We start from the raw sequence: 12258 nt of genomic DNA on the forward strand, positions 1-12258 counted from the left end.
ACATTCCCTCTGATGGACTTAAAGGTTGTTGCCATCAGAAAATAGTCTTGCAATTAAAATTAAAATGTTGGTGCTTTAAACTTTTTCATGTTTTGATGGTTATAAGCTTAGGATTGAGTCCCAAGGGTGGAATAATTAGGACAAAGGAAATGAACATTTGTATTGCTCTTACTTCATATTGCCAAATCACTTTCCAGTAAGGGATCATGTCAATTTGCACTGAAGACCAATATGAAACAGCCCTAAAGAAATCCAGATCTTGCCTCTTTCCATTGCTGGTTTTCATTTCCCCATTCTGCAGTTGCTTGTTAATATTAGTTCTGACCTTCGGGATTGGCCTGAAGAGAAAAGGCTCCGGATGACTCAGGAACTTCTTTGGCAACTACAACAGCTGATATTTCAACAGCGGGTACACTGCCCCTCTTACCAAGGGTATTTCCCAGCCTTCCCAGAGAATCAACAAGCACCTCCAGACTCCCTGTTTGATGCCACCCTCTGGACCTGCTTTGGGGGTCTAAATGCAAGAGTCGTGTGTCGGATAATTAGTGATGGAAGAAAAAGCCTCTAGGAGAACAGGTAAGTGAGACAGAAGAAAAATAGATAGGAGTTAATACAAATATAAATCCACTCTTTAGGTTCTCTGGAAATTTTTCTTAGTGTAGGCAGTCACTTGAACTGCTCACTAAAGGGTATGGGAAGTTTAGGATTAATATAATTTCTATATCTCATTATCTACCATCCATTCTGACCTGTCTTTGTGGAACACTGGCCCAAAGGGCAGTTCCCTAGCACTTTTAGAAGTCTCTCTAACTTGGTCTAGTCCAGTTTAAAAAAAAAAAAAACTGGATGATAGATATTATATTTCTTAACTGCCAACTGGTGTATAAAGTAGGACTGGTTTGCTGTGGCACTTTGAACAAGCTTTTAGCTTCTTTGGGCTTCAGTAGCCTCCTCACTAAAATAAAATTAAAGTCCCTATCCTATTTACCTCAGAGGGCTGTAACAAGGTGAAGAAGAGTAGGATGAGAGGAACCAAAGCTCTTTGGAAATATTTCAGAATTTCCGTGATCTGTGTTAGTGATCTTACCTTTTCTGTAGCCTCCACAGGCAATACCACCCACAACTCTCTTCTCCCTGAGTGACTGTGGTCTGTGGAGTGCAAACCTTGGGCTCCAGGTATGGCACTGAAAATAGTGAGAGGATAGTAGGTAAGGGAAGTGGCTAAGAAAGAAATGGCTCCTAGGCTGCTGCCACAAAAGGCCTAATATACACATATAGACACGTGACCTATAAGCATACAATCTCCGTCCTCACTCTAACACGAATGCATTCACATCCATACACTCCAAGAATTATGAATAATGAGACTCCATTTGTGATTTTGATACCCATCAGTACTGTCTTGATATTGCTTTTAATGAAATTCTTCCATAAATTACATACTTTGGGAAGATGATCAGAATCTGCATGCCTCAGGAAGTCACACTTCATTCTTTCGTCTATACAGTTAATCCCAAATTAGAATTTGTGGTTCAACTCTTAGTCTTGAGTTAGGGTAAGTGAGTTTCTGATACTGAGTGAAACTTTCTTTTTCTGTAACCAGTTATTTGGATCATTTTTGGGAGTGAGGGGACTTCATTCTTTAGTTCTTTTGTTTCGCCCCATTCAGAGTTGAGAAACTCTCTAGATCTTCCTACCACCTTCTACCTTCAGTTCAGTTCAGATGCTCAATCATGTCCGACTCTTTTCGATCCCAGGAACTGCAGCACACCAGGCCTCCCTGTCCATCACCAACTCCCAGAGTCCACTCAAACCCGTGCCCAATGAGTCGGTGATGCCATCCAACCATCTCATCCTCTGTCATCCCCTTCTCCTCCTGCCCCCAATCCCTCCCAGCATCAGGGTCTTTTCAAATGAGTCAGCTCTTTGCATTAGGTGGCCAAAGTATTGGAGTTTCAGCTTCAGCATCAGTCCCTCCAATGAACACCCAGGACTGATCTCCTTTAGGATGGACTGGTTGGATCTCCTTGCAGTCCAAGGGACTCTCAAGAGTCTTCTCCAACACCACAGTTCAAAAGCATCAATTCTTCAGCACTCAGCTTTCTTTATAGTCCAACTCTCATATCCATACATGACCATTGGAAAAACCATAGCCTTGACTAGACGAACCTTTGTTGGCAAAGTAATGTCTCTGCTTTTTAATATGCTGTCTAGGTTGGTCATAACTTTCCTTCCAAGGGGTAAGCGTCTTTTAATTTCATGGCTGCAATCACCATCTGCAGTGATTTTGGAGCCCAGAAAAATAAAGCCAGTCATGGTATCCACTGTTTCCCCATCTATTTGCCGTGCAGTGATGGGACCGAATGCCATGATCTTAGTTTTCTGAATGTTGAGCTTTGAGCCAACTTTTTCACTCTCGTCTTTCACCTTCATCAAGAGGCTTTTTAGTTCTTCTTCACATTCTGCTATAAGGGTGGTGTCATCTGCATATCTGAGGTTATTGATATTTCTCCCGGCATTCTTGATTCCAGCTTGTGCTTCTTCCAGCCCAGCGTTTCTCATGATGTATTCTGCATACAAGTTAAATAAGCAGGGTGACAATATACACCCTTGACGTATTCCTTTTCCTATTTGGAACCAGTCTGTTGTTCTATGTCCAGTTCTAACTGTTGCTTCCTGACCTGCATACAGGTTTCTCAAGAGGCAGGTCAGGTGATCTGGTATTCCCATCTCTTTCAGAATTTTCCACAGTTTATTGTGATCCACACAGTCAAAGGTTTTGGCATAGTCAATAAAGGAGAAATAGATGTTTTTCTGGAACTCTCTTGCTTTTAAGATGATACAGCAGATGTTGGGAATTTGATTTCTGGTTCCTCTGCCTTTTCTAAAACCAGCTTGAACATCTGGAAGTTCATGGTTCACGTATTGCTGAAGCCTGGCTTGGAGAATTTTGAGCATTAATTTACTAGCATGTGAGATGAGTGCAATTGTGTGGTAGTTTGAGCATTCTTTGGCATTGCCTTTCCTTGGAATTGGAATGAAAACTGACCTTTTCCAGTCCTGTGACCACTGCTGAATCTTCCAAACTTGCTGGCATGTTGAATGCAGCACTTTCACAGCATCATCTTTCAGGATTTGAAATAGCTCAACTGGAATTCCATCACCTCCACTAGTTTTGTTCATAGTGATGCTTCCTAAGGCCCACTTTACTTCACATTCCAGGATGTCTGGCTCTAGGTGAGTGATCACACCATGGTGGTTATCTGGGTCATGAATATCTTTTTTGTATAGTTCTTCTGTGTGTTCTTGCCACCTCTTCTTAATATCTTCTGTTAGGTCCATGCCATTTCCATCTTTGCATGAAATGTTCCCTTGGTATGTCTAATTTTCTTGAAGAGATCTCTAGTCTTTCCCATTCTATTGTTTTCCTCTATTTCTTTGCATTGATCGCTGAGGAAGGCTTTCTTATCTCTCCTTGCTATTCTTTGGCACTCTGCATTCAAAAGGGTATATCTTTCCTTTTCTCCTTTTCTTTTTGCTTCCCTTATTTTCACAGCTATTTGTAAGGCCTCCTCAGACAGCCATTTTGCTTGTATCTTCAGACCAAGTTATTTCCCCGACTCCCAGTTCCCTGAATAGCTCCCTTTTAATAAAATTTATCTTGTTGAATGGGGATTATTTGTACACATGTTCATCTCATCCAGGCAGAGAGATGTAGATTAAGCAAGTATCCTCGGTTCCAAGGCCTGAGCTGGACATCTGGAAACAGATCACAGATAACTGAGATCCAGTACCTATCCTTAAGGAGATCAGAATCTAGTAGGAAAGTAGACTGGTAAAACACAGGTTGATACTTGCTCACATAAACAGAAGCATATAAGCAATGTGGGGACCAAAGCCAATGCTTCTCAGAGGAGGTGAGAATTGAGCCCAGCCTAGAAAATTGAGTCATATTTCATTGAGAATGGAAAGGAAGGGAAGGCATTCCAGGCTGAGCAAACACCCAGAGGCAAAAAAGTACACAGTAAGTTTGGGGGCCCAGTGAGTCAGCTGGTACAATTTAGCCATGGGAATCTAAAGAGATAAATGACTGGAGAAGTAGGTTTGATTGAGAAGAACCAGGGCTGAGGCCCTTCCATAAAGCTTGTTGAGTTTTCCTACTTCTGGGGATCACAATGGATAACAGTGATTAAACACACAGACACACAGACACATATACATACACGTACACACACAAACACACATACAGAGCTAGTTCCAGGCAATTATAATTTGGGTTTTCAAGCCTGGACCCCAAGTTTGCCTTTCAGACCTTGTCAAAAGTCGGCTAAGCTCCTATCTCAGATTTCCTGCTGCTAAAATTATCTTTCATGCAGGGTCATGAGGACAAAATTGTAAACATAGTAAAGGGGTTCATATGACTAGATTGATTACATCAGACAAGCCACTTCCCCTCCTGAGACCTCAGTTTCCCTGTGAGGCTAGTGAGAATGTTTGGAAGGAGCAACTATGAAAAAGAATATGTTTCTTTGTGGGCCTTGGAAAACATACTTGTAAAGCACTATTATTAAGATTATTAGCATTAGCAGAGTGATACAGTTAGGAGACTTATTAGAATTAAGAGAATTGTATCTCTTCCAAAATCTAGTTCTAGGACTCTAAATGTTATGAGCTAATCTGGAGGACCACATTCTTAAATCAAGCTATTTTTACCAGTTAAACCAAAGAAAAACCCTGGACTGGAGAAATTAGATCCCCAGTGTTTTATTCTTGACTTGGAGATTTAATTTGCTATAGGACCTTAAGAAAATACTTTCCCTCTCAGGCCTCTATTTTCTTACCTGAGAGAGTTGAATGAAATAATTTCTAGGGGTCTTCTGCATGATAAAACCAAAAAATAAAAATGAATTCATCTTTCTAATTGATTGGCATGAGTTCTTTATTATAAATGTTAACGCTTTGTCATAATTTTGTAAGTTTCTTTTGCTGTTTCCTGAATTCTCACCATCACATTAGAAATTGTAGATTAGCCCAAGAGGTGATTGATCTTTTACTTCACAGAGGGAATCACAGTGTTACATAATATATATTGAACATTTCACAGATTACTTTATATGTGTTAACACACCGAATCTTCAACTACCTTAAGATACTCTTATGATATGAAAACACAAAGTGTTTCACCAGGGCACTGAAAAGTTGTGTTCTGCCCAGGGTCTCCTAAGCAAGGGGGAAGAGGTGGAATTCCACTCAGGTAGCATGGCTCCAGAGCCCAGTGCTTTTAACCACTGTGATCCACTGCCTCAAGAGATTCATTTAGAAGGGAAGGCTCTGAAATGTATTGAAAGTTTGGTATGATCTATACACAGAAACTGGAGGGAATCTAACCCTTAGGTAGACTGGGATAATAAGAATGCATTTTAGGGAACTTCTTAAAAGGCAAAGTGGAGCTGAGAGCACTGGAGGTCAGGAATTGGAGATTTATATCCCCAAGAGACCGGCCCAATGTTGCCCAGCTCAGAGGAAGAAACTGAGCTTCCATGTAGCCAATCACTGGGGTCTATCAAGGGGTGGGAAGGTTGCAAAAGAATGAAGTAAGAGCACACTTGAACATCTTCCAGGTAAGCTATGCTGTTAGATGAGTTTTACACATAAAAGTTTCAAAACAATCGGGGGGAGGGTAAAGAAGAGAATTCTGAGTAGGATGGCTCTGGCCTATGGACTTGTCCTACTTTGAGGCCATTGCTCCCTATTCCCCACAGTGTGCTTGCTGCAGCCTCCCCCCAGGCCTCCATCCCCATGGCTTGGCATGAAGAACTTTAGTCAAGTTCTGGGTCAGATCACAATTCCGTTCTCCCTAGAGGACCTGATGACAGTTGGCAATCATACTGTGACTCTTCCTAGCAATGGCTGCATGAACGTCTCTTCCCAAGGTGTCAGGTTTACTCTGATTTATTTAGCTTTGGCTGGAGAGAGCATAAAGATGATCAAATATTGCCCATCTCTCTGAGAGTGTCCCAGGCAGCTCACTTTCACATTTTAGGAAAGCAGGACCCTCAATAGGAAAGGTAGCTGCATTCAGGGGAAGAAAAGGTTTGTAGTGCCTTTGGGAAGGCATTGAGGTGGTAAATCTTCCACTTCCAGTTCGGGACAATGATTGCTAGCTCAAAACATTTTTTTCAGTAGGGACATTGTGTTTGTGTGTTTGTATTTGGGAATCTTGCATTTCTGATGTGGATCTCTGTTTCTGGTCTGGAGCCTGACATTCTGCTTGGGCCTGTTTTTTTATTGCAAAGCTATGAAAGCTGCTGAGATCTGACTCCATCACCTTTGCCTCCCCACCTCACACAGGACATAAGCACATGATCTTCAGTCTTTTATTTGCATACTCTACTAGTCCTGTCTTCATTGGAGGGAAGTGATTGGCCAGATCTGGGCTGTCTTGCTGACTGCCTTCCTTGCTGGGCTCCAACTTATCTCGTATGTACACAGCCCTTGGAGTTCAGAGGCCTCTGCTAACCTCTGCCCAACCTCTCCTCTGCACCCAAGCCCTCGATGGTACATACAAGAGCAGAGGAAGGCAAGGACTAGGAGACAAGAGAGAGGCTGGAGACAGGCTACAAAAGGGCTCAGAACCCCAGCACACCTCCCTGTCCCAACTCTGTCCACCACCTGCTGTGGCCACAGCAAAAGAAGAGAGAGCTATAAGACAGAAAGTAAGGCCGGGTACCTTGTGGACAGTAGTGTCGTTAGCTGTGAGGCCCAAGATGTCTCAAGAGATGGGAGAGCTCACCCAAACCAGATTGCAGAAGATCTGGATTCCACACAACAACGGCAACAGCAGGCTTCAACGGAGGAGGGGCTGTAAGTGGGGTTTGCTTCTGTGGGGTTCAAGGTGGTGGTGGTAGAATGGGTGTAGAAGATCAAAGGACATGGCCCCCTGTCCATCCCCACCCCAACCTGAAAGTTGGAAAAGATGAGCAGCTGGATGAAATAGCTGTAGGGTAACAAGATGCTAATGTCAAAAACAGAAAGGAGAGAAAGAAAAACAGAAAGAGAGAGGTGAATACAGAGAAAGAATGATGGTTACATAAAGACCATCTTAATCAGAGGAATTTTTGACTAGGAATTTTTTCTTTTATCCAGAGCTTATTTGGAATACTTCTTGTTTGAAATCTGACTATTCTAGATCAGTGCTAGCCTAAATGTTTTATTTTGGTGACCTCAGTTAAATGTCTGGAAATCTGTACTGTCTGATAGCGCTTGGGTGAAATAAAGTTCTTGGCATTATTTCTTAGAGGACAGGTGCTGGGTACACAACAGTTCCATATCATTGGTCAGCTTTGGTCCTCCCTTTTCTCAAGCCTCCTTGAGAAACTGGGTTTAACTGGGTTGGAAAAAGCTGGGTGTCCTGCCTAACTGGGTTGGTAAAGACTGGTGTCCTGTCTCCTGCATTGCCTTCATGGCACATATGGACACATTTGCTGCTCTAGAAATTTGAGGGATAAGACATCCAGGGATAGACTACTGGTGTAATGTCCACTTTGAAAAATTAAGAAAGACTAGGGTCAAAGGGGGAAAGCAAACAAAACCTGTAAATATATTTTTAAGTAGATTATACCATTTCCCATAGATAACAGGGGACAGTTTGCAGATCAAGGTGTTTGCAGCCCAAGAATTTTGACCTGAGGAACCATAAGGTGGGTGGAGATAAGACAGCTATGGACTGTGGGACCCACACATCTTAAGGACCAGCTGACCAAGCTTCCACTATGCTAATGCTAGAAGAGGTCCAGGCTCACAGCTAGTGAGAGGAAGATCCAGGAAGATGTAGGATGTTAAATATACTATGTAGAATGGAGGGTATGGATGGAGGGAGAGAGGGAAAAAAAACCTAGCCTTTTGTTCTTCCTTTTCCTCTCCATCAGCAGTTTCAATCACTCATCTGGAGATCAAGGAGCCCAGATGAAACTGAAAATTACATCCCACCCTCACCCACCAAGCCACTTTTATTCCTTCTAAGGGGCTATTGGGTTAAGCTGGCAAGCAGGCAAGCCACTCTCTGCATACCTGGGTCCTCTATAGCTAGAGCCCTTATATTCCTGGGAACTCTTGTCTTTCAGTTGGAGAAATAATATACATAAATCACATAATATAGTCTCTGTCATATAGAGGATGCAAAATAAATATGCATTCACTTTAAGAGTTTGTCTCTCCTCAGCTATAAGACATAATTAATACCTACTTCCCCACGTTGTTGGGGTGTTTAGTGATTCAGACTGCCTAGCTTTGAGTCCCAGCTCTGCCACCTCCTGCTTCTGTGACATTGGATGTCTGGATCCCTCTTAACTTACATGTGCTTCCATTTCCTCATCGGTAAAAAGAAGTTAGTAATAGTATTGGGAGAATTAGAAAGCTAAAGCATATAAAATGCTCTGAAGAATGTCAGGTGTACAGTAAGTACTCAATGTTACTGTTATTATTTAAACAAGAAGGTGGGTGTGTGGTCTTTTGCCATCATATCCCCAGCATCAAGCTTGAAGCCTGGCACATAGCAGATACCCAGTAAATGGTAACTCTTTGCTACATCCACTCTACCCTCACCATAGCAAAGCATGGGGATCTGTGTGTACAAGATAGTGACTCATAAGTGATTGACTGAATTATGTCAGACCACAGATATAATAAACTTAGTGACCTGGGGGTGGTAGAGGTACACAATTATTTAATGACTATTCTGAGAAGTAAATGCATTAGTGTGTAAAGTTCTTGAACAACTGTGTATATTCATCTGTGACTTTTTTTCTCATTCAACATTATATTTTGTGCCATCTATAATATTGTTGCATGCAATTGTTTATTCTCTTTGCTGTGTAATATTACATTTTGCAAATATCCCATGATTTATTTATCCATTTTACTGTTGATATATATTTATGTAATTTTTAGTTTAGGGTTATGAACAATTACACAATGAAAAATTTTGTCCCCATAAATTTTGGAATCAGTTTTTCAAATTACACACATGTATACAAATTTTGGTGTTTTGATTGGAATTGGAATTACAGTCAATCTATATATCATTTTAAGGAAAGTTAACATCTTTGTGATATTGAGTCTTCTATAAATATGGTGTGTCTCTATTTAGAAGTTTTTAATGTTAAGTGAAGTTTTATAATTGAAAAGGGCTTGTGTGTCATTATAATTTTTGTTTATTTTGTTGCTATTGTATACCTTTATAGAAAGTTACATTTTATACCATTTTATTGCTAATGTATACAGCTATAATTGTGGGGGTTTTTGTGTGTTGCATTTGCAACTAGCAAACTTGATAAACTTAATTTTGATAATTTATATGTAAATAACAGCTTTCTATTTTCCCTTCCAATCCTTACTTTTTAAAATCTCTTATTCTTATATTACATCACTGCTAGGACCTCCTACCTTCAACACATTAACACCAATGTCAAATAAAAATGTTAAAATTACTCATGTTTATATTGGACTTAATTTTAAAGGTAATGTTTTTAAAGTTTCACCATTGAGTAAGTTTGCTGTAATTTTTTTGTACGTATCACTTAACAGGTTAAGGAAGTTCCAGTTTGTTCTTTGTTTGCCAATAGGATTTTTTAAAAATGAGTAGATGTTGAATTTTATAAACACGTTTTCTGTATCCACTGAGATGATAGATTGCTTTTCTGTTTTAATCTGTTAATGTGAATTACACTAGAGATTTTTCTTGTCTTTTATTTGTCTTGAAGTCTTAGGATAAATATTGGATTTTGTTCATTAATATTTTATTTACGGATTTGGCATTTTGTTTATGAATGAGATTGACCTGTACTTTTTCCATTCTCATTGTTCCCTGTTTGACTTTTGTGTCATAAAATGAAGTGGGAACTACTTCCTTTCATTCTATTTTCTGACAGAGGTTATTCAAGGAACTATTTGTTCTTTAAATATTTGGCACAACTTCCAGGTAAAAACATCAGACCAGGTGTTTTCTTTGTGAGAAAAAAAATAATTGATATAATCTTTTGAATAGTTACAGAATCATTCAGGTTTGCTATTCCTTCTTGTCAGTTTTGTTAAATTATGCTTTTTTAGGAATTATTCTATTTCACATCACTTTTCAAATTTATTTGCATAAACTTACATCCATATTTTTAAAGTCTCTATTTCATTTGCAATTATATCCTCTTATCCTTGTTTATTTGTACCTTCTTTTTTTTATTCTTGATCAATATTGCCATAAGTTTGTCACTTTTATAAATTTTAAAAAATATTCGACTTTTGGCCTTCTGATTCTTTCTGTTATGTCTCTGGCTTTTTATTTAGCCATTTTCCTCATCATTATTCTTTTTTTATACTTTTTTTTTTTTACTTACTCTGTTTTTCTTTTTTAACTTCTGGGGTTGGATGCACAGTTTATTAATTTTCAGACTTTCTTCCTTTTAAATATAAGCATCTGATGCTATAATTATCATATGAAACAGATTGGTATTCCACAGATGCACAGTTGTATGGACATATGAATTTTTAAAGTATTTCCAGACTATTTGGTAAATAGACACTGCTCAGGGCTTTCTTAGTTTCTATATCACTCAGTTGCCCTGGCCACCTCAGTCCCTTTCTCAGGACTGCTAAGACCTATAGATTATCATCTAGCAACTGAAGAGTTAATGCCTGACACAGACGGAGTCCTCTAGAAATTGGTGCCAAACCCTTGGGTCAGCTTCTGTTTTGCTAGATCAGTGCCCTTACCATTTCCTGTCTGATTCCATCCTTCTTCAAGAACAAACTGTATGATTTCAGTTCTTTGATATCTATTGAGATTTGCTTTATGGACCAACATATGGTAATTTTTGGTAAAAATTCCATGAGCACTTGAAAAAAATATACATTTTACAATTCAATTAAGAATACTATATACTTCAATTAGTATTCTTCCAGGATTTTGTCTGCTTGTTGATATGAAAAATTTGTTAATATCTCCTTGTAACTATGTCAATTTTGAATCTTTGTAAATAGCTACAAATTTAAAATTGCTATATATTTCTGGTAAACTGAATATTTATCAACGTGTAAGGAAATTTCTGCTAATCTAGTATAATTAACATTTTGTCCTACAATTTTTTCTGACATTATTATATGTATATTTGCTTTATTTAGCTTTATATTTACCTAGTATATCATTTATACACTTTCAAATAATGTTTTTACCATTTTAGTGAAGTGTAGTTAACTTATAATGTGTTAGTTTCAACTGTGAGCAATTCAGAATATATATGTATGTATATATATATTCTATACATTCTTTTGCAGGTTCTTTTTCATTAGAGGTTATTATAAGATATTGATTATAGTTCCTTGTACTATACGGTAAGCCCTTGTTGTTTATCTATTTTATATAGGGTTACATATATTAATTCCAAACTCCTAATTTATCTCTCTCCTAACTCCCACTATATTCTTTGGTAACCATGTTTCTTTTATGTTTGTAAGTCTATTTCTGTTTTGTAAATAAGTTCACTTGTATCATTTTTTTTTATTATACTTATAAGTGATATCATATGACACTTGTCTTTCTCTGGCTTACTTCACTTAACATGATAATTTCTAAGTTCATCATGTTGCTGCAAACGGTATTATTTCATTCTTTTTCATGACTAACATTCCATGCTGCTGCTGCTAAGTCACTTCAGTCGTGTCCGACTCTGTGCGACCCCACAGATGGCAGCCCACCAGGCTCCACCATCCCTGGGATTCTCCAGGCAAGAACACTGGAGTGGGCTGCCATTTCCTTCTCCAATGCATGAAAGTGAAAGTTAAGTCGCTCAGTAAGTGTCTGACTCTTCGTGACCCCATGGACTACAGCCTACCAGGCTCCTCCGTCCATGGGATTTTCCAGGCAAGAGTACTGGAGTGGGTTGCCATTGCCTTCTCCAACATTCCATGGTATATATGTATCACATCTTCTTTATTCATTCACCTGTTTGTTTTTTTTTTTTTTTCATTCATTTGTTGATGGACATTTAGGTTGCTTCTGTGTCTTGGCTATTGTAAATAGTGCTGCTGTGAACATAAGGATGCATGTGTCTTTTCAAACTAGATTTTTCTCTGGGTTTATGCCCAGGAATGGGATTGTTGGATCATATGGCAACTCTATGTTTAGTTTTTTAAGGAACCTCCACGCTGTTCTCCATAGTGGCTGTACCAGGTTACATTACAACCAATAGCATAGGAGGTTTCCTTTTC

General features: G+C 39.0%; 1 protein-coding gene across 5 annotated transcripts in view; it reads left to right on the forward strand.

Annotated features, from left to right (window-relative positions):
- Positions 1-408: 408 nt before the first annotated feature.
- PFKFB1 (6-phosphofructo-2-kinase/fructose-2,6-biphosphatase 1) overlaps positions 409-12258 on the forward strand; it is a 373849-nt gene continuing 361999 nt past the window's right edge. Inside the window, exons 1-2 of one of the 5 annotated variants that reach the window (XM_027533654.1) lie at positions 411-576; positions 1099-1176. Coding sequence is in view for 3 of the 5 variants with exons in the window: in XM_027533652.1 (XP_027389453.1) it covers positions 6483-6864 (382 nt within the window). In the remaining 2 variants the exon portion in view is untranslated. Of the gene's footprint in view, positions 577-1098; positions 1177-6475; positions 6865-7633; positions 7701-12258 lie in introns of those variants that run through there. The other 4 variants (XM_027533655.1, XM_027533653.1, XM_027533652.1 and 1 more) reach the window with 4 other exon arrangements.

The sequence above is a fragment of the Bos indicus x Bos taurus genome, chromosome X (genome assembly GCF_003369695.1).
Source record: "Bos indicus x Bos taurus breed Angus x Brahman F1 hybrid chromosome X, Bos_hybrid_MaternalHap_v2.0, whole genome shotgun sequence".
Taxonomy (NCBI): domain Eukaryota; kingdom Metazoa; phylum Chordata; class Mammalia; order Artiodactyla; family Bovidae; genus Bos; species Bos indicus x Bos taurus.